The sequence below is a fragment of the Rhinopithecus roxellana genome, chromosome 4 (genome assembly GCF_007565055.1).
Source record: "Rhinopithecus roxellana isolate Shanxi Qingling chromosome 4, ASM756505v1, whole genome shotgun sequence".
Taxonomy (NCBI): domain Eukaryota; kingdom Metazoa; phylum Chordata; class Mammalia; order Primates; family Cercopithecidae; genus Rhinopithecus; species Rhinopithecus roxellana.
This window is the reverse complement of record NC_044552.1, coordinates 1,471,283-1,491,795: the sequence shown is the minus strand read 5'-3', so window position 1 is coordinate 1,491,795 and position 20,513 is coordinate 1,471,283. Positions and strand designations below refer to the sequence as shown.

General features: G+C 42.7%; 1 protein-coding gene across 2 annotated transcripts in view; it reads left to right on the top strand.

The window, feature by feature from the left end:
* KDM1B (lysine demethylase 1B) overlaps positions 1-20,513 on the top strand; it is a 68,606-nt gene that overhangs the window by 30,390 nt on the left and 17,703 nt on the right. For both annotated transcript variants that reach the window (XM_010352704.2, XM_030928672.1), the window contains 7 exons: positions 2,026-2,236; positions 5,469-5,653; positions 11,231-11,407; positions 11,760-11,834; positions 14,632-14,769; positions 15,671-15,842; positions 19,687-19,814. In XM_010352704.2, coding sequence (XP_010351006.1) covers positions 2,026-2,236; positions 5,469-5,653; positions 11,231-11,407; positions 11,760-11,834; positions 14,632-14,769; positions 15,671-15,842; positions 19,687-19,814 — 1,086 coding nt within the window. The remainder of the gene's footprint in view (positions 1-2,025; positions 2,237-5,468; positions 5,654-11,230; positions 11,408-11,759; positions 11,835-14,631; positions 14,770-15,670; positions 15,843-19,686; positions 19,815-20,513) is intronic.

The window sequence follows — 20,513 nt, the reverse complement described above, 5'->3', positions numbered from 1 at the left end:
GACACAGCTCTCCTGCCTTGCTCTAGGGCGCAGGCTTGCTGTACTTGTTTTTCAAGGATGACTTTGTGACCTTTTCTCCACTTGAGTCCTCCTAAGAAAAGCACAAGAGGGCCGCAATTTGATTGTCTTGGCCTGGATTCAGCTGCAGGAGTGTTCTTGCGCATTCTGACCTCAGCATGTTGGCTTGGTCCTGTCCTCGCCCAGATGTGGAAGGAGGAGCAGTACTTCCAGCTGGCAAAGCTGGTCACATTTCCTGTGTCTTCATAAGACTTTGCTACCTGAGTTGACAAACTCCAGTGTACCATGTAACCAGATTCGGTGACTATTTCAGAAAAGAGTTTTGTAAATTTTGGGTTTCTTGAGTTTCTAGAATCCTGAGTCATTCTGATTTTCAGTGATTCAGGATTGGATTGTTCTAGATGTCTGAAACTCAGGAACTACGATAGCTTTTCAGACAAAGACAGCATTGTCTTTTAGCAAATCTACTTTAAATCCATTCTGTTATATAAAAGGGTGTGTGTGTGCATATTAGTCCATGCTCATGCTGCTATAAAGAACTGCCTGAGACTAGGTAATTTATGAAGGAAAGAGATTTAATTGACTCACAGTTCTGCAGGGCTGGGGAGGCCTCAGGAAACTTAGAATCATGGCAGAAGAGGAAGCAAATGTGTCCGACATGATGGCAAAGGGGGAAAAGCCCTTGTAAAACCATCAAATCTCGTGAGAACTCATTATCAGAAGAACAGCATGAGGGTAACGCCCCCATGGTTTAATTACCTCCTACCGGCTCCCTGCCATGACACAAGGGGGTTATGGGAACTACAATTCAAGAGGAGATTTGTGGGGGCCCAGCAAAGCCATATAATTATGTATATATGTGTGTGTGTGTACACACACACACACACACACACACAGATTTTTTTTTTTCTAGGCTCCAGAATAGACATTTTTTTTTTCTCCAAATTCCTGGAGCATAAGTGTCAGATTGCATTTAGAAAAGCCTGTCTACCATGGATTGTGGCAGTGTTGCTTTAGAAGCCACATAGACTTTCTTTTTTATTTCAGTAGTCATCATGAGAAGGCTCTGATTTGTTGACTCCATATGTTAAGTCAACTTTGGAACAGGATCACATATTTGAAGACTGAAAGTAACTGCTTTTGTTCACTTCTACATTTGGCATCTTATTCTGATGGTTGCAGTGTACTTTTCCCTCTGAAAGTTTTTTAGTAGCCTTTGGCAAAAAGCAGTAATACTTACTACTTGGGAGCATTGTTTTTTATGCCCAGTTTCCCAATTTTAACTATCTTGAGGTCCTAAGTTAAAGGCGTGGGGCTTGAATGATAGATGATTACTGAGCAGGGATACATTTCTACATCAGACTTAAACCTAGGTTTGCAATCTAGTAAATGGGCACAGCTTTCAGACTCACCTGGCGCTGGGGGCCTTATTTTAGGGGAGGGATAAGGGAGGCTGTTGCTGTATGTCAGAAATAATTCTGCTTGGGAGACATTCTCGCCAGTTGTTTTTTTTTTTTTTTTTTTTTTTGGGACGGAGTCTCGCTCTGTCGCCCAGGCTGGAGTGCAGTGGCCAGATCTCAGCTCACTGCAAGCTCCGCCTCCCGGGCTCACGCCATTCTCCTGCCTCAGCCTCCCGAGTAGCTGGGACTACAGGCGCCGCCACCTCGCCTGGCTAGTTTTTTGTATTTTTAGTAGAGACGGGGTTTCACCGTGTTAGCCAGGATGGTCTCGATCTCCTGACCTCGTGATCCACCCGTCTCGGCCTCCCAAAGTGCTGGGATTACAGGCTTGAGCCACCGCGCCTGGCCTCGCCAGTTGTTATCAGCCCATTTTTGTTTCTACATCTGTGTGTGTAGAGCTCTGGAATAGAATTGTTAAGTCTGAGCGAGAAAAAGCATAGTGGGTTAAGGATGAATAAAACGAACAGAACCCTCTTTCCTTGGCAGAATCTGCTTGTAGATTTCTTGTCTGTCCTTGTCTCTCTTCTTCCTGCCTGGCCCATTGCAGAGAGTATTGGAAGTTTCCAATCACTGGTGGTACTCTATGCTCATCCTACCTCCTTTGCTGAAAGACAGCGTGGCAGCGCCCCTGCTGTCTGCCTACTACCCTGACTGTGTTGGCATGAGCCCCTCCTGCACCAGCACAAACCGCGCCGCTGCCACTGGCAATGCCAGCCCTGGGAAGCTGGAGCACTCCAAGGCCGCCCCCTCTGTGCACGGTGAGAGCCATTCCTGGGACTCCCTGCTTTCCATTCCCCCACTCCCCTCCCTGGGGAATGTATGAGTAAGCAAAATGCAAAGGATTTTTTTAAATGTGCAGGCTGGGCACAGTGACTCATGCCTGTAATCCCAGCATTTTGGGTGGCCGAGGCAGGAGGATTCCTTGAGGCCAGGAGTTCGAGACCGGTTTGGGCAACATAGCGAGACCTTATCTCTAAAAATAAATAAGTAAATAAAATTTATTTTTTAAAATGTATGTGACCTATGATATAAAGCCCCTCATTATTTCATGGAAATGGTTGTACTGTGGATCAGTCATATCATTTATGTATAGTGTGTGGTTAATTTTTCCTCAGTAATTTGGAAAACCTGCAGCACTCTAATTATCTACAGGACTGAATGAGTGTTTATTTGGAAGTTGGATTGCTGTCTCATTTAATGATAACATGAACTCTGACTTACCAGGAAAAAGTTTTCTACTACATGAACAGTCCTCTTTCCTCTGAGTCTTTCTGCCTCTAATTATTGCCATTGGTGATTCCAGAAAAATGACCTACTCTCAAAAAAAAACTGCAGTGCAGGCATGCTTGTGATTATTTACTTTATTTTATTTTTTTGAGATGGAGTCTCGCTCTGTCGCCGAGGCTGTAGTGCAGTGGCACGATCTCGGCTCGCTACAACCTCCAGTTCCTGGGTTCAAGCGATTCTCCTGCCTCAGGCTCCCAAATAGCTGGGACTCTAAGCATGTGCCACTACACCTGGGTAATTGTTTTTTTTTTTTTTTCTTTTTGAGACAGAGTCTCACTCTGTCACCCAGGCTGGAGTGCAGTGGCACGATCTTGGCTCCCTGCAACCTCCTCCTCCCAGGTTCAAGCGATTCTCCTGCCTCAGTCTCTCGAGCAGCTGGGACTACAAGCACATGCCACCACACCCGGCTAATTTTTATATTTTTAGTAGAAACGAGGTTTCATCATGTTGACCAGGTTGGTTTCAAACTCCTGACCTCAAGTGATCCACCCCCTTTGGCCTCCCAAAGTGCTGGGATTACAGACGTGAGCCACTGCACCCGGCCTGGTTATTTACTTTAAAGGCAGCTTTAAAATTCTACATTTGAATTCTTGGTGTAGAAGCAAGAATTCTGGATTTCCTACGCCTGGACAGGAACCAATGGCATTCTTGATTATGCAAATAGATTTTTGCACTGTGATCCTGTCTTAAGGTTTTGTTTTTTTGTTGTTGTTGTTTTTACCGGTAACACTGAAATCTAGATGTGGTGGAAATCAAAGCTAAAGTGGTTATTCCCAGGGTTGACGAAGAGGCACTTGACTACTGTTAGGGAGAGTGTATGTTTACGAAGGAAGATTTGGCAGTGTGCATCAAAAACTGGAAAACAGAGACTCTTTGACCCAGCAGTGCTATTTCTAGAAATTGATCCTAAACAGCTAATCAAATGTAAATCCAGAGATGAGGTACAAAGAAATTTCTTTTCACGTTGCTTGTAATAGTGAAGTAATTGGATGAAATTTAATGCCTAGCAATAGGGAAATGGTTAAATAATAAGAAAATATTATACAGCCATTGAATGCATATTTAGTGACACAGGAAAGTATTCATGATATTGTACACATTAAAAAGCAGGTTAGAAAACGACACTTTCATGACATTTTTTCCAGTGTTGCAAAGGCAGATATCTATTATATGAATATTCTCCGTTAATAGACACAGAAATAAGGATAATATATACCCCTAAATGTAACTCCACTACTGACATAATCAGGGGTTAGTGATTGTTATTTACGTCTATGAACCTATTCATTTTATAGTCAGAAAAAAATGCCATAAAAGTTATTTTAGGCTGGGCACAGTGGCTCACGCCTGTAATCCCAGCACTTTGGGAGGCCAAGGTGGGCAGATCATGAGGTCAGGAGTTCGAGATCAGCCTGGCCAAAATGGTGAAACCCTGTCTTTACTAAAAAAGAAAATATACAAAAAATTAGCCAGGTGTGGTGGTGCACACCTGTAATCCCATCTACTGGGGAGGGTGAGGAAGGAGAATCGCTTGAACTTGGGAGGTGGAGGTTCCTGTGAGCTGAGATTGTGCCATTACACTCCAGCCTGGGTGACAGAGCAAGACTCTGTCTCAAGAGAAAAAAAAAAAAAGTTATTTTAAAAACGTATCTCCGTGAGGAGTGGGCATTCAATGGATACAGAGTTTATCTTACAAGATAAAGAAGTTCTAGAGATCTGTGGCACAGCAGCATGAATGTACTTAACACTGCTGAACTGTACACTTAAAAACAGATAAGAAGGCTGAGTGCAGTGACTCACGCCTGTAATCTCAGCACTTTGGGAGGCGGAGGTGGGTGGATCACGAAGTCAGGAGATCAAGACCATCCTGGCTAACACAGTGAAACCCCATCTCTATTAAAAATACAAAAAAAAAAAAAAAAAATTAGCTACTAAAAATACAAAAAAAAAAAAATTAGCTGGGCATGGTGGCGGGCGCCTGTAGTCCCAGCTACTCAGGAGGCTGAGGCAGGAGAATGGCGTGAACCCAGGAGGCGGAGCTTGCAGTGAACCAAGATCACACCACTGAACTCCAACCTGGGCAACAGAGTGAGACTCCATCTCAAAAAAAAAAAAAAAAAAGATACCTGGGCATGGTAGCTCATGCCTATATTCCCAGCACTTTGGGAGGCTGAGATGGGTGGATCATTTGAGGCCAGTACCTTGAAACCAGCTTGGCCAACATGGTGAAACCCATAGCTACAAAAAATAGAAAAATTAGCCGGGTGTGGTGGTGAGCACCTGTAATCCAGCTACTCAAGAAGCTGAGGCATGAGAATTGCTTGGACCTGGGAGATGGGAGATGGAGGTTACAGTGAGCTGAGATCAGACCACTGCACTCCAGCCTGGGCAGCAGAGCAAGATTCTGTCTCAAAAAAAAAAAAAAAAAAGTTGATAAATTTTATGGTATGCGTTTTTTTACCACAATTAAAAATAAAAAAAAAATTTCCATGCTATAGAAATAAAAGTTGAGAATAATGTGAAGAAAGAATGAGAAAAAAATTTATGTACGTTTTGTCTAACTGGGTGGAGGAAGCAAAGGTATTTATGTAGGGTAGACATGGAGCTTGTCTAGGCTTACTTCTTGGTTTGCTTTTGCCCTTTAATTCTTCTGGATTTGGAAGTTACAGCTTGCAGGAGTTGCCCATTTGTGTTACCTATCAGTTCCAGGCATGAACCGATACTTCCAGCCTTTCTACCAGCCCAATGAGTGTGGCAAAGCCCTCTGTGTGAGGCCGGATGTGATGGAACTGGATGAGCTCTATGAGTTTCCAGAATATTCCCGAGACCCCACCATGTACCTGGCTTTGAGAAACCTCATCCTCGCACTGTGGTATACTAACTGCAAAGTAAGTAAGGGCATGTTAGCCAGTAGCACTGGACAGAGAAGGACTATGTTGAAAAGGAGGGGATACTTTGTCTAGGGATGGACACTTTTACGCCAGAGTTTCTCAACCTTGGCTCTGTTGACAATTTGGGCAGATAATTGTTTGTAGTGGGGGCTGTCTTTGCACTGTAGGATATTTAGCAAGATCCCTGGCTTCTACCCACTAGATTCCAGGAACGCTTCCCACCTGTGAAAACAAAGTATGTCTGTAGACATTTCCAAATGGGGACAGAATCACCCCTTGTTGAAAACCACTACTCTAGATGACAGATAGTCAGAATGCTGACTCTCCAGTGGTGAGTATAAGGTGCAAGGTTGGATCCAAGGAGTTCCAATGGCAAGAGGGAAAAACATCCAAGATTGAATTACAGATCCTTGAGGACAGGAATTTTTATTCACCCCGGCGTCCTAAATCAACCAAGACCAGTACTTTTCTTCTGTTGGAACTAAATAAATGTTAGGGCTGTCACACTGTACCCACCTTGAAAAAGGTGAAGATAAATTGTGGGGAGAATCGGAATACTAGCTAAAAACAAAAAACAAAGGGGCTGGGTGAAGTGGCTCATGTCTGTAATTCTAGCACTTTGGGAGGCTGAGGCAGGAGGATTGCTTGAGCCTAGGAGTTCAAGACCAGCCTGGGCAACATAATGAGACCTCCATCTCTACAAAAAATTAAAAAATTAGCCATGTATGGTGGCACATGCTTGTAATCCTAGCTACTTAGGAGGCTGAGGTAGTAGGATAGTCTGAGCCTGGGAGGTCAAGGGTGCAGTAAGCCATGATTGCGCCACTGTACTCTAGCTTGGGTGACAGAGTGAGACCCTGTTTCCAAAAAAAACCCCACAAAGATTCTCTTGATCCTAGCATTTTTCTGATTTATTAATTTAATCAGCAGTTAGTCATTGCTCAATTCAGAACATTGTGCAAGACTGCCAAAGTAATCTTAACTAAAGAAAGATATGCCAGTTTCACCTTGGCATTTCACGGGATTAGAATCCAGAATGTAATGACATAGCCTGATTAAGTTTATGGCTGTTAATGCGACTGTATGAATTATAGCCAGGTGAGTAGGCTGTGCCACTGATTTTCTGCCCAGTAGCCTTGAAATAGGTGCTCAGTAAACCAACTGAACAAAATTATGGTCAGAATTTCCTATAAATAAATTATAAAGAGTGGTGGTGTGGCCCTGTAGTCCCAGCTACTTGGGACACTGAGGCAGGAGGATCACTTGTGCCTAGGAGTTCAAGACCAGCCTGGGCAACATAGTGAGATCCCATCTCAAAAAAAACAAAAAAAACAAAAAAAAAACACAACAAAGAAACAGCCTTGGATTCATTTTTTTTTGGCCACATTTCTTTTGTTTGACTTTGAAATTTGACTTATACAGGGGAAGAATCTTATAGAAGTCCTAAACTTAGCTGGATCTATTTTAGTTTTTCATAAGATAGAATTTATTGTGTATACTGGCCGGGCGCGGTGGCTCACACCTGTAATTCCAGCACTTTGGGAGGCAGAGTTGGGTGGATTACTTGAGGTCAGGGGTTCGAGACCAGCCTGGCCAACATGATGAAACCCCCGTCCCTACTAAAAATACAAAGAATTAACTGGGGGTGGTGCCGGGTGGCCTTTAATCCCAGCTACTTGGGAGGCTGAGGCAGGAGAATCACCTGAACCTGGGAGGCGGAGGCTGCAGTGAGCTGAAATCGTGCCATTGCACTCCAGCCTGGGTAACAAGAACGAAACTCCATCAAAAAAAAAAAAAAAATTTACCGTATATACTTAATATTAGAGTGGGAAAACATATTTGCTTTAAAAGAATCAAAGACTTTGAAATGTGTGCTTTCTTTTTTTTTCTTTTTTTGACACATGGACTTGTTCTGTTGCCCAGGCTGGAGTACAGTGGCATCATCACAGCTCAGTACAGCAGCCTCGCCTTCCCAGTCTCAGGTGATTCTCCCATCTTAGTCTTCTGAGTAGTTGGGACCACAGGCACGTGCTACCATGCGCAGCTAATTTTTTGTAGGATGGGGTCTTGCTATGTTGCCCAGGCTGTTCTCAAACTTCTGGGCTTAAACAGTCCTCCTGGCTTGGCCTCCCAGAGTGCTGGAATTACAGGCCTGAGCCACCACACCTGGCCTTGAAATGATTCTTGTTAAACTTCATGAATACAAACAAATGTATTATCTTCTGCAGCAATCCAAGCCAGTGTTGTATGTGTTATTTCTCGAATATTTGGTTCTGGTGGAGCTGGGGATTGGTGACAAGGGGCAGAGGAGAGGCCTGGGGTGGAAGCTGCTTGGTGCCTGTTCTTGCTTCCTGATGCTGGGCGGAGGTGGTGGCGTCATTACTCTTGAGTCTTTGAAACAGATCAAGGCCATGCCAAGGCTAGGTGAGCAGAGAAAGACGGTGTCTTTTTTTTTTTTAGATGGAGTTTTGCACTCGTTGCCCAGGCTGGAGGGCAATGGTGCAATCTTGGCTCACCGCAACCTCCTCCTCCTGGGTTCAAGCGATTCTCCTGCCTCAGCTTCCTGAGTATCTGGGATTACAGGTGTGCACCACCACACCTGGCTAATTTTTTTGCGTTTTTAGTAGAGACAAGGTTTCACCGTGTTGGCCAGGCTGTTCTCTAACTCCTGACCTCAAGCGATCCACCTGCCTCGGCCTCCCAAAGTGCTGGGATTACAGGCGTATGCTACCACGCCCGGCTAAATTTTTTGTATTTTTAGTAGAGATGGGGTTTCACCATGTTGGCCAGGCTGGTCTCGAACTCCTGACCTCAGGTGATCCACCTGCCTTGGCCTCCCAAAGGGCTGGGATTACGTGCTGTAAAGGCATGAGCCACCGTGCCCGTCCCCCCATCCCCCGAATCTTATCAGTCACAAGAATCCAGCTTTTTCTACGGTCAGTAGGATCAGCAGCCTGGATTTCTGTAGTGGCCTTTGTTGAGTCAGGAGTGTGATGTGCTCTGCCGCCATGCACCTGCTGCAGTCGTTCTTGCTCAGGGAAGACCGACATGATAAAGTGTAAATCGCTGTATCTTCCTATTGTCTCCTCCTCCTTTTTCCCCACTGGGGAAACCTCCCTTTGTTCTTACTGTCTTAGTGATAAGTGATGGATTTGAATTACCCAGAGATTTTTTTTTTTATTATTATGGTTAAGTACACATAACATTTATTTTTTTAAATGGAGAAAAGGTCTCGCTCTGTTGCACTGGCTGGTCTCCAAGTTTTGGGCTCAAGTGATGCTCCTGCCTCAGCCTCCCAAAGTGGTGGGATTACAGGCATGAGCCATTGTGCCCAGCCCCATTCCATCTTAACCATCGTAAAATTTACAGCTCAGTGGCATTAAATACATGTATAATGTATAACCCATCACCATTATCTGGTTCCAGAACTTTCTCATTATCCCAAGAGGGAACCCGACACCAATTAAACCATCTGTTCTCATTTTCTCCTGTTCTCAGCCCCTGGCAACCACAGATCTACTCTCTGTCTGTATAGATTGTGGTAGATATTTCCAGTAAATGGAAGCATATAATATGTGGCCTTTGGTGACTGACTTCTTTCGCTTGGCATAATGTTTTCAAGGTTTATCCATGTTTTAGCACATGTCAGAACTTCACTCACTTTTATAACTGAGTAATATTTCATTGTACACATCGCATTTTGTTTACCCATTCATCCATTGATGGGCATTCGAATCGTTTCCTCCTTTTCCCTATTTGAATACTGCCGCTGTGAACATTTTGTTTGAACATCTGTTTTCAGTTCTTTTTGGTATATACTAAGGATTGGAATTACTGGGTCATATAGTATTTTAGGTTTAACCTTTTGAGGAACCAAAAAAAGTTTAAAAAATTGGTTTGCTTTTTAAATTGAGAAATAAACATTGTATATGTTTATCGTGTACAATCTGAAGTTTTGAAATACACATATATATTTGTTGTGGCCAGGTGCGGTGGCTCACACCTCTAATCGCAGCACTTTGGGAGGCCAAGGTGGGTGGTTTACCTGAGGTCAGAAGTTTGAGACCAGCCTGGCCAACATGGTGAAATCCTGTCTCTACTAAAAATACAAAAAACTATCCGGGCTTGGTGGCAGGCGCCTGTAGTCCCAGCTACTTGGGAGGCTGAGGCAGGAGAATTGCTTGAACCCAGAAGGTGAAGGTTGCAGTGAGCTGAGATCGTGCCACTGTACTCCAGCCTGGTGACGGAGCGAAACTCCATCTCAAAAAAAAAAAAAAAGAAAATATATATACATTGTGGAATAGCTAAATTGACGTAATTAACATATGCCTTACGTCATATACTTACCTTTTTTTTTTTGTTTCTGAGAACTTAATCTCTCCATGATATTCAAGTGTATATAATACGTTGTTATTAACTACGTATTGTAGTTACCATGTTGTAAAATGTATCTCCTGAAATTATTCCTCTTGTCCAAAGTGAAATTTTGTGTCCTTTGACCAACATCTCCCCACTATTCCCCCTCCCCTCAGCTCCTGCTAATGCCTGTTCTACTTTTCTGCTTCTGTGAGTAGGACGTTTTTAGATTGCACATGTGTACATGAGATCATGCAGTATTTGTCTGTGTCTGGTTTATTTCACTTAATGTCCTTCTGGTTCAACCATGATGTTGCAATGACAGGACTTCCTTTTTTTCTTTTAAGGCTGACTAGTATTCCATTGTGTGGATATAGCACATTTTCTTTATTCATCCATCAGTGGCCTCTAGGTTGATTCCATATCATGGCAGTTGTGATAATGCTGCAATGAACATGGGAGTGCACATCTCTCTTTGACGTGCTGATTCATTTTATTTGACTACCCCACAGTGGGGTTGCTGGATCATGCGGTAGTTTTATTTTTAGTTTTTTTGAGACACCTCCATACTGTTTTCCATAATGACTGTACTAATGTACATTCCACCAACAGTGAATAAGGGTTCTTTTTTCTCTTCATCATTTGTTACCTTTTGTCTTTTTTGATAATAGCCATTTTAACAGGTATGAGGTGATTTTCATTGTGGCTTTAATTTGCATTTCCTTGATGATTAGTGGTGGTGAGCAGTTTTTCATATATACTTGGCCTTTTGTACCTTTGGGTTCCACATCTTGAAAATGTTTGGGAAAAAAAATGGATGGTTGCATCTCCACTAAACGCTATACAGACTTTCCTTGTCGTTATTTTCTACACAATATTATGTAACAACTATTTACATAGCATTTACATTGTCTTAGGTATTATATCTAGAGATAGCGTAAAGTATGCTGGAGTCTGTGCATAGATTATATATAAATACTGTCATTTTATATAAGGGACTTGAGAATCTATGGATTTTGGTCTTCTTAGGAGGGTTCTAGAACCAATCTCCTTCTAGAAACCAGGGAGGACTGTTCCTGTTGGCCATTTGAGCATCTACTTTTGAGAAATGTTGATTCAAATCTTTTACTTGTCTTTTAAACGGATTGTTTTCCTGCTATTGTTTGAATTCCTTGGGACTTTTTTTAAAAAGCAGTTTGGTTTTATTTCCAAACACAGGAAGCTCTTACTCCTCAGAAATGTATTCCTCACATCATCGTGCGGGGTCTCGTGCGTATTCGATGCGTTCAGGAAGTGGAGAGGATACTGTATTTTATGACCAGAAAAGGTCTCATCAACACTGGAGTTCTCAGCGTGGGAGCCGACCAGTATCTTCTCCCTAAGGACTACCACAATGTAGGTGATTGTAGCTTTAGTGATAGCCTTGCCATTGATCAGGACAAACGCTAGTCTATTGCTGTTAATAAATACAGTAAAAGCCACATTATCACCATAAAACTTACAGAAGCAAGGCTTTCGCAGAATGTGTTTCTCCTGAAAGAAGACTATCAAGCACTCTTTCCTGAGATTGTAGGGGAAAAGGAAAGGGAGTAATAAGACAAGTGCCACCACATTCTTTTTGAAAATAACTTTCTAAGGACATCAAAGAAATGTAAATGAACGAATTTGCTCTGCAGTTCCAGAACGACTAAAACAGGATGTTGTTATCACCTGCTCTAATTGAAATTTTGTTTCTTTTCTTTTCAAGAAATCAGTCATCATTATCGGGGCTGGTCCAGCAGGATTAGCAGCTGCTAGGCAACTGCATAACTTTGGAATTAAGGTAGGATTTTGGGGACATGGAGTTAGAACAGATGGTTGGCTGCTCCTTTTGGTCCAAATTTCTAAGATTTAGAAACCAGTTCCTGTTTTTAGTGAAGAATACTAAATATATTATATGTTTATATTAGGTCCTAGAAAAGTTATAAAACCTGAAATTGATTTCATAAGAGAAAGGTAAATAGAAATTCTCACAGCTTTGGAGATAATTTTAGACTCTAATGAGCAAGTCAGAAGAAATTCTAACTCGGCATTAAAGCTGAAATTCTTTTTTTTGAGACAGAGTCTTGCTCTGTCGCCCAGGCTAGAGTGCAGCAGTGCGATCTCAGCTCACTGCAACGTCCTCCTCCTGGGTTTCAAGATGGGATTACAGCTCTGTGCCATCATGCCCAGCTAATTTTTGTATTTTTAGTAAAGCAGGGTTTCACTGTGTTGGCCAGGCCGGTCTTGAACTCTTGACCTCAAGTGATCTGCTTGCCTTGGCCTCCCAAAGTGCTGGGATTACAGACGTGAGCCACTGCGCCTGGCCAAAGTAGAAATTCTTGACAGGTTATTGTTCACACAATAGAAGTGATGAGAAAAAGCCTGTTTTTCTGCAGTAGTTTGAGACAGGAAATAGTAGCATGGATATTCACTATTTCTCATGTAAAATTTTCTGAAATACTCAGTTCTAAGTTTTTTTTTTTTTTTTTTTTATCTATTTATTTTGAGACAGTGTTATGAGACTGGCTAATTTTTGTATTTTTGGTAGAGACAGGGTTTCACCATGTTGGCAAGGATGGTCTCAAACTCCTCAGTTCAAGCGATCTGCCTGCCTTGGCCTCCCAAAGTGCTGGGATTATAGGCGTGAGCCACCGTGCCCGGCCTCCAGTTAAATTTTTTTATGCCTGTCAAAAACACCCTTTGCGGAGCTTGCAGTGAGCTGAGATTGCACTACTGCACTCCAGCCTGGGTGACAGAGTGAGACTCCATCTCAAAAAAAAAAAAAAAAAAGATGCCCTTTGAATCTCGTTTCAGACATGACCCACTGCTCCGGGCCTAGCACATGTTTCAGTTGATTGTTTATTTCAGTGTTAGATATTTGGGCCAAGGTTATTTGAGTTTTACTTGGGAAACCTACACATTATATTACAAGGAAGGTTATTAAAATCCAAAATCTAGGGAGGCTGGTCTTTAATGTTCAGCTGTCCTCTTATACTAAAAAGAAACTAGAAATGGGCTGGGCACAGTGGCTCAGTGCCTGTAATCCCAGTACTTTGGGTGGACAAGGTGAACAGATCGCTTGAGCTCAGGAGTTTGAGATCAGCCTGGGCAACATGGCAAAACCCTGTCCTTACCGAAAAAAAAAAAAAAATGCAAAAAGAAAACTGACCAGGCATGGTAGTACGCACCTGTGGCCCCAGGTACTCAAGAGGCTGAGGTGGGAGGATCTCTTGAGTCAAGGAGGCAGAGGTTGCAGTGAGCCGAGATCTAGCCACTGCACTCCAGTCTGGGTGACAGAGTGGGATCCCAACTCAAAAAAAAAACAAACAAAAAAAAAAACAAAGAAAAACTAGAAATGGATGGTTCTGTGTAAAATTGAAGTCAGAGAAAGAGGGTAGAACTACAATGTGCAGCTTTCCTAGTTAGAGAAAGTGAAGAATTTAAGTTTGAGAAAGCAGTTTGGAGAATCAGTATTACTTTCTGCCCCATCCCCAAGTGATGGGGGAGATACCCAGGAGACCACCCTCCATTCCCCGCATGGGTGGGAAATAGATTCCTCTGAGTAGCCTGAAAGATGGTTAACTTGGGGAACCTCTCCTTGAGAATTTCAAGTAGTTTCTAGAGATCCAGAAGTGAAAGACTGGCCTTGCGATGAATAGGACTCACATTTTCAGGTGATGCAACTCAGGGAAGGTGGCACTTGGAATCCCAGGGCTGCAGGTGAGGCACTGCCTGTGCGTCCAAGAGCAGCGTCTCATGCCACCAGCATTAGAAATTTGGTGGCAATAAAATAGCCTGGGTATGAGACAAACCTCATTAGGCCAAGCCCATGAATTCATATTTATATGGAGTGGCATACTTTTTTAAAAAAATAATATATCTTAGGGAAGTTAAGGCTTATTCGCAGTGCTAAAGGAATTTTGCTACGTAGATATTTCTTAGGAAAAATCACCTAAAGAAGTTTTTAACTGCTTCTTAACTTAGGGAATACTATTTTATAAAAAGCTTTCAAAGTACATTTCATGTACTAGTTCATTAAATCTTTTTGTTTTTTTGAGACAAAGTCTTGCTCTGTTGCCCAGGCTGGAGTGCAGTGGCGCAATCTCTGCTCACTGCAGCCTCCACCTCCCGGGTTCAAGCGATTCTCGTGCCTCAGCCACCTGAATAGCTGGGATTACAGGTGTGTGTCACCATGCCAGACTAATTTATTTCTGGTAGAGACGGGGTTTCGCGATGTTGACCAAACTGGCCACAAACTCTTGGCCTCATGTGATCCTCCTGCCTCTGCCTTCCAAAGTACTGGTATTACAGGCGTGAACCATCGCATCTGGCCTAGTTCATCAAATCTTATTATCTGGTTTGAGTGATTCTTTCAACAGACCACTCAGTTTTTCCTTGCTAGAGTCTAGATGGATTGTTTTGAACATCTATTTTGGCTTCTGTTCACACTGCCTGCTATTTAAAGTTGTTTTTGTAGAAATATTTTGAATTAACTAAATATAGAGGCTATTTAACAGTGTCCTCCTACATTTTTATAATACTGTGTCTGATATAACTCTTGTGTCCTATTTAGCTTCCCTGACTGTCTGTCTTTTTAGGTGACTGTCCTGGAAGCCAAAGACAGAATTGGAGGCCGAGTCTGGGATGATAAATCTTTTAAAGGCGTCACAGTGGGAAGAGGAGCTCAGATTGTCAATGGGTGTATTAACAACCCAGTAGCATTAATGTGTGAGCAAGTGAGTTTCTTTTAGCTTTGCGTTGTAGATAAAGGAAAGAAAAACAGTTTCAATTTGCTTGCGTGCAGTATTAATATGCTTCTAAAGTAAATTACGTATGACAGCCCCTCATCTCCTCTGCAAAGTAGTAAGAATTACACTTCTGCCTTTCTGAGAAGGTAGAACTAGAGGATGTAAAAGACTTTTTTCCTTTTTCTAAGCTCTTTAATTTCATTTCCTTGTTATTTGCAGGTCACTTGGTTAGCTCATAATTTTAGGGTTGCCAGATTTAGCATATAAAAATACAGAATTCTCAATTAAATTTCACTTTCAGATAAACAAGTAATTTTTTTACCCAAGTATTTCCCAGTATTACGTGCAATATTTACATGCAATATTTGGGACATACTTAAAAAATTATGTATTACTAATCTGAATGTCATATTTAATGAGGCAGCCTGTCTTTAATCTGGCAGTCTTACAGAGTTTATTTGAAGAGTTGGTGGGCCCAAGGCTTTTTCTGAAATGTTTATTGATGGTCAGTTCAATTTCAGCTTCTGCTGTGAGTGTTTGTGTGTTTGTGTGTTCATTTACATGAGGGTCCACAGAAGAGGTAGAATGTTCGAGCAAGGACAGGCAGTGTCTAGCATCTGAAACATTAGCCAAAAAGTTACAGTGGGCGTGGTGTGGGAGCTGTTGCTGCCCCTCTCACATTCTCATCAAATAAAATCTTGTAGATTTCATGCTGTTTTTTTTTCACTGCCTGCCTTTGCTGCCATTCCCCGTGAAGCATATTTAGCTTTATTTTTGAGAGGTATTAGACCATTTTCTCCATGAGAGCTCTGTCTGATTTTCAGCTTAGAACCTGTAAATATTTTTTTCCAGGAAAAATTTTCACCTTCTTATTCTTATTATTTTGAAGCTTGGCATCAGCATGCATAAATTTGGAGAAAGATGTGACTTAATTCAGGAAGGTGGAAGAATAACTGACCCCACTATTGACAAGCGCATGGATTTTCATTTTAATGCTCTCTTGGATGTTGTCTCTGAGTGGAGAAAGGATAAGACTCAGCTCCAAGATGTCCCTTTAGGAGGTATGGGGAGAACGGTGTTCTGATTGTTCCATCTCAGTTTCGTTGTTACCTAAGCTTCATCAGCAGTGGCATCGTTCATTTGCTAGGTCGGATGTCAGCAACAGGGAAGCCCTCCTGAGCATTTCTTTTGGACTGATGGATTCTCCAAGTTCTCAGGGAAGAAGAACTTTTTTTAGGGAGCCTTAGATGCTTGCGTTGTGTACACACACACACAGACCTTACTTTACACAATAGCTGGTGTTTTACAAAATTACCTACGTGTTTAATTTTAAATTTCCCAGAGTAGCTTACTTTTATGGAAACGTGGTAAGCCCTGTGTGATAAATCATCACCTTGTAATGTCTTTTCTAGGTAAGGGTTTCTGTGTGCCAGGATTTCTTTTTGTTGAGCAGTGAGTTAAGGTTTTTTCCAGTATATTTTAAGAATACAAGAGTGTTACAGTTTAAGAATTTTAATCCATTAGGTGCAGTGGCTCACACCTGTAATCCGAGCATTTGGGAGGCCAAGCGGGGAAGATCACTTGAGCCCTGGAGTTGAAGACCAGCCTGGGCAACATAGTAACATAGTGAGCCTTGTGTCTACAAAAAAAAAAAAAAGAAAGCATGGTGGTGTGTGTCTGTAGTCCCAGCTACTTGGGAGGCTGAGGTGGAAGGATAGCTTGAGCTGAAGAGGTAGAGGTTCTGGTGAGCTATGATCCCACCACTGCACTCCAGCCTGGGTAACAAAGCAAGACCCTAGTTCAAAAACAAAAAATTTTAATTCAAGATCTTTTGGCTTTTGTACTTAAATGGGCAATATTAGGCACAACACTTTAGAAAAGTTGACCACCCACAGTGGCTCATTTTCACGAGGGTGCCAGCTGAAATTTCACTGTATTGCTTCTTAAATTGGTATTTATTTGGCTTACAATTTTGTGACCTGAATGTATTCACTTGTAGTTCTTGGAGGCACGTTGGAATTTCTTGTGGTGTGAACATTTGAACTCAGTTTGCAAGGTGTTCATTTGCTTCAACTAGATGTTTCTTTGCAGGAGCTCTCAATTCTTCAGGCTGATGTACAGTTCATCTCTGTTTGGGGTAAACTTCTTAGTAGCAAGGACTATCTGTCTCTTCTTTTTCTCTTTTCCCTCCCCCTCTACTGTGGCAACCCACCGCCTCTAAGAGATCTACACTGTAATCGTCCTTAGTAAGTTTTGACTGATATACTGTAAGAGAACATTTTCAGAAATATACTGCCATCAACAGGGATCATTTATCAAACGTAGTGTCCAGACTAATTTGTAGGTTGTTAAATGTTCTGGAGTTGAGAACAGTTGTTAGGCTAACTGGCAGGATATTCTCAGGACTTGGTTAGTGTTTTATACCTGTGTTGTAGTTACTGGCTGGAGTTTTTGTTACATTTCTTTCAGAGTCACCCAGTAAAAATGTTTAATGATAATGCTTTGCCTTACCCTTACCTAGAACAAGCTGTAGGCCAGGCACGGTTTTGCGCGCCTGTGATCCCAGCTACTCAGGAGGTGAGAGGGTCGCTTGAGTCCAGGAGTTAAAGACTGCGGTGAGCTATGATCTTGCCACTGCACCGCAGCCTGGGTGACAGAGTGAGACACTGTCTCACAAACAAAACAAATAAAAAACCCAAGTTGTTAAGGTAGGCTCAGCAATTCTTACTGTGTAAGTAGGTATTTCATCTTACCAATAGCTTCTTTAAAAGCTTTGGTAATAGTGCACACATCTCTGTGTAAGGCTGTAGTTATATCCTGCCTGTTAGTATCTTAGGTGTCTGAGATCTCATCTTACCATCACAAAGCTGGGGAAACTCGAATCTATATACTAAGGGACTAGATTTCATTTCAGAAAGCACGTGCACTAAAGCTATTTTAAATATTATTTACATAACATTCACACTGGGCTGGGCATAGTGGCTCATGCCTGTAATCCTAGTACATTGGGAGGCCAAGGCAGGTGGACCACCTGAGTTCAGGAGTTCGAGACCAGCCTGGCTAACATGGCGAAACCCCGTCTCTACTAATAATACAAAAATCAGTTGGGCATGGGTGGCGCATGCCTGTAATCCCAGGTACTTGGGAGGCTGAGGCAGGAGAATCGCTTGTACCTGGGAGATAGAGGTTGCAGTGAGACAAGATTGGGCCATTGCACTTCAGTCTGGATGACGAGCGAAACTCCGTCTCCAAAAAAATAAAAAAATAAATAAAATCACATTGCGGCCTCTCTCAGTCTGTTTATATTTAATTTTATGTACTATCCTAGCAATCTTGGTTCCCCCCTCCTCTATAAAACCAACAGGAATATAGAAACTGCACATCAGGAAGTAGGGATGGGACTCCTACAAAAGTCACAGAAAGTGGCACAGAGCCCAGGGGTCTGGGAGTGACAAAATCAGGCACAAATCTAGAGGTCTCTTGGGTATCCCCGTGTTACAATCTAGTGCAAGAACTGAACATTTTGATGAAAGCCTTGAGCTGTTCTAAAAAACTTTTTTGAAGTAATTGATACCTCAGTTCTGCTTCTAGTCAGACAAGTGTGTGACACTCTATAAACTTGGGGGCCAGGCCTGGTGGCTCACACCTGTAATCCCAGCACTTTGGGAGGCTGAGGTGGGTGGATTTCTTGAGCTCAGGAGTTTGAGTCCAGCCTGGGCAACATGGTGAAACCCGTCTCTAGCTGGGAATAGTGGTGGTTGCCTGTAGTCACAGCTACTTAGGAGGCTGAGGTGGGAGGATTGGTGGAGCCCAGGAAGTTGAGGCTGCAGTGAGTCAGAATGGCGCCCCTGTACTCCAGCCTGGGTGACAGAGTGAGACTCTGTCTCGGGGAAAAAAAAAAAAGAAAAAAAAAACCACCAGAAAAAGAAACTTGGAGTCTGTGATACATGTTTTGGATGGTTGTCATCACTGGAACAGCTGTAAGGAAGTAACCTGGACTGAGATGCTGAGAATTAGTCAGACATGAAGCCAGAACCCTCTTCCAGCCCTGCTGCAAAGGAATGTAAGACAATAATGATATCACATGGCTGTGTCCATGCAGTTACAAGGTCCGGTTGAGTGGGACAGACAAGTAAGGGCTGGAGTTGATGACAGGGAGAAATTCTGGAGGCTTGCCATGGCCCAGTGATGCCGGATCATAAAGAATGGATGGGATTGGGTGGGAGAAGGTATTCCTGTGAGGGAGAGTAGGAGGTCGCAGACCCTGCAGGGTAGGAATTTACCAGAAAAAAGATTCAAAGCAGCACAGCAGAGCCTGTGAGTGAGCAGATAGTAGCTGCTCCCGTTGGAAAGGTTAAAATGTGCTAGCTTTGCCTGGCTGTGGTTGGGGAATTTATTACATAGGCAGCCAGTAGTTGTAGATATGGAGGCAGAGGGCTGACAGCATACAAGCCCATAATGGAATATTCTTATTTGGGACAGACTGTAGCCTATAGGTTACAGGTCTCTTAGTTGAGGTGAGATGTTGTAAGCATTGACTTTAAGGTGATGGCAGCAGAACCAGAAAGAGAATGGTAACTTCTGTGTGTGTGCATGTACATCTATGTGTGGGGACCTTTTTTCTGTATCTTGAGCAAAAGAGGAAACCGTTTGTCAACTAAGCAAAATTGAGACGTTTCTGAGGATATAGAACTTACATAGCTTTGTTGCCGGTTAAGATAAACTTTCTCTTCCTGAGAGAAATGGACCTTATCAAGAGATCTTTTCCCCTCTGACTTCACTTGGGAAAAGACTTTGGAAGTTTTGGGTGTTGCTGGGTGACAGAAGTTGAAAGCAAAGGAGAAGGAATTGGAGAATCTTGTTAAAGCTGGTTTTTTTTTCTGCTTTCATCCATTCCCATTACAGAAAAGATAGAAGAGATCTACAAGGCGTTTATTAAGGAATCTGGTATCCAGTTCAGCGAGCTGGAGGGACAGGTGCTTCAGTTCCATCTCAGTAACCTGGAGTATGCCTGTGGCAGCAACCTCCACCAGGTGCGGTTGAGTTTTGTGAAAGGTGTGCTTTGAAAATACTTGGTTTAGGCCGGGCGTGGTGGCTCACGCCTGTAATCCCAGCACTTTGGGAGGCTGAGGTGGGCGGATCATGAGGTCAGGAGCTCGAGACCATCCTGGCCAACATGGTGAAACCCCGTCTCTACTAAAATACAAAAAGTTAGCTGGGCGTGGTGGTGCACGCCTGTAGTCCCAGCTACTCGGGAGGCTGAGGCAGGGGAATTGCTTGAACCCAAGAGGCGGAGGTTGCGGTGAGCCAAGATCACGCCACTGCACTCCAGCCTGGAGTCTCAAAAATTAAAAAAAAGAAAAAAGAGAAAGTACTTGTTTGTGTGTATGTGTGTGTGTTTTGTGTGTCTAAATATTGAATTTGCGCTGGTTTGGATAAACAGGAAAGAATGGTTCTGCTTAAAAGTTTGAAAACCATGACTTCTGAGCATATTAACTCCATAGTGGTTTTGGTTGTTGTTTAAAGTTTTTTTTTTTTTTTTTTTTTTGGAAGCAAGAGAAACTCCTATTCAGATAATGCTTGTGAAAGAAGCTCAATACATTAAAAACAAAGGAAGAGACTGGATGCAGTGGCTCACCTCTGTAATCTTAGCACTTTGAGAGGCCAAGGCATGTGGATTGGTTGAGCCTGGGAGTTTAAGACCATCTTGGACAACATGGCAAAACTCTGTC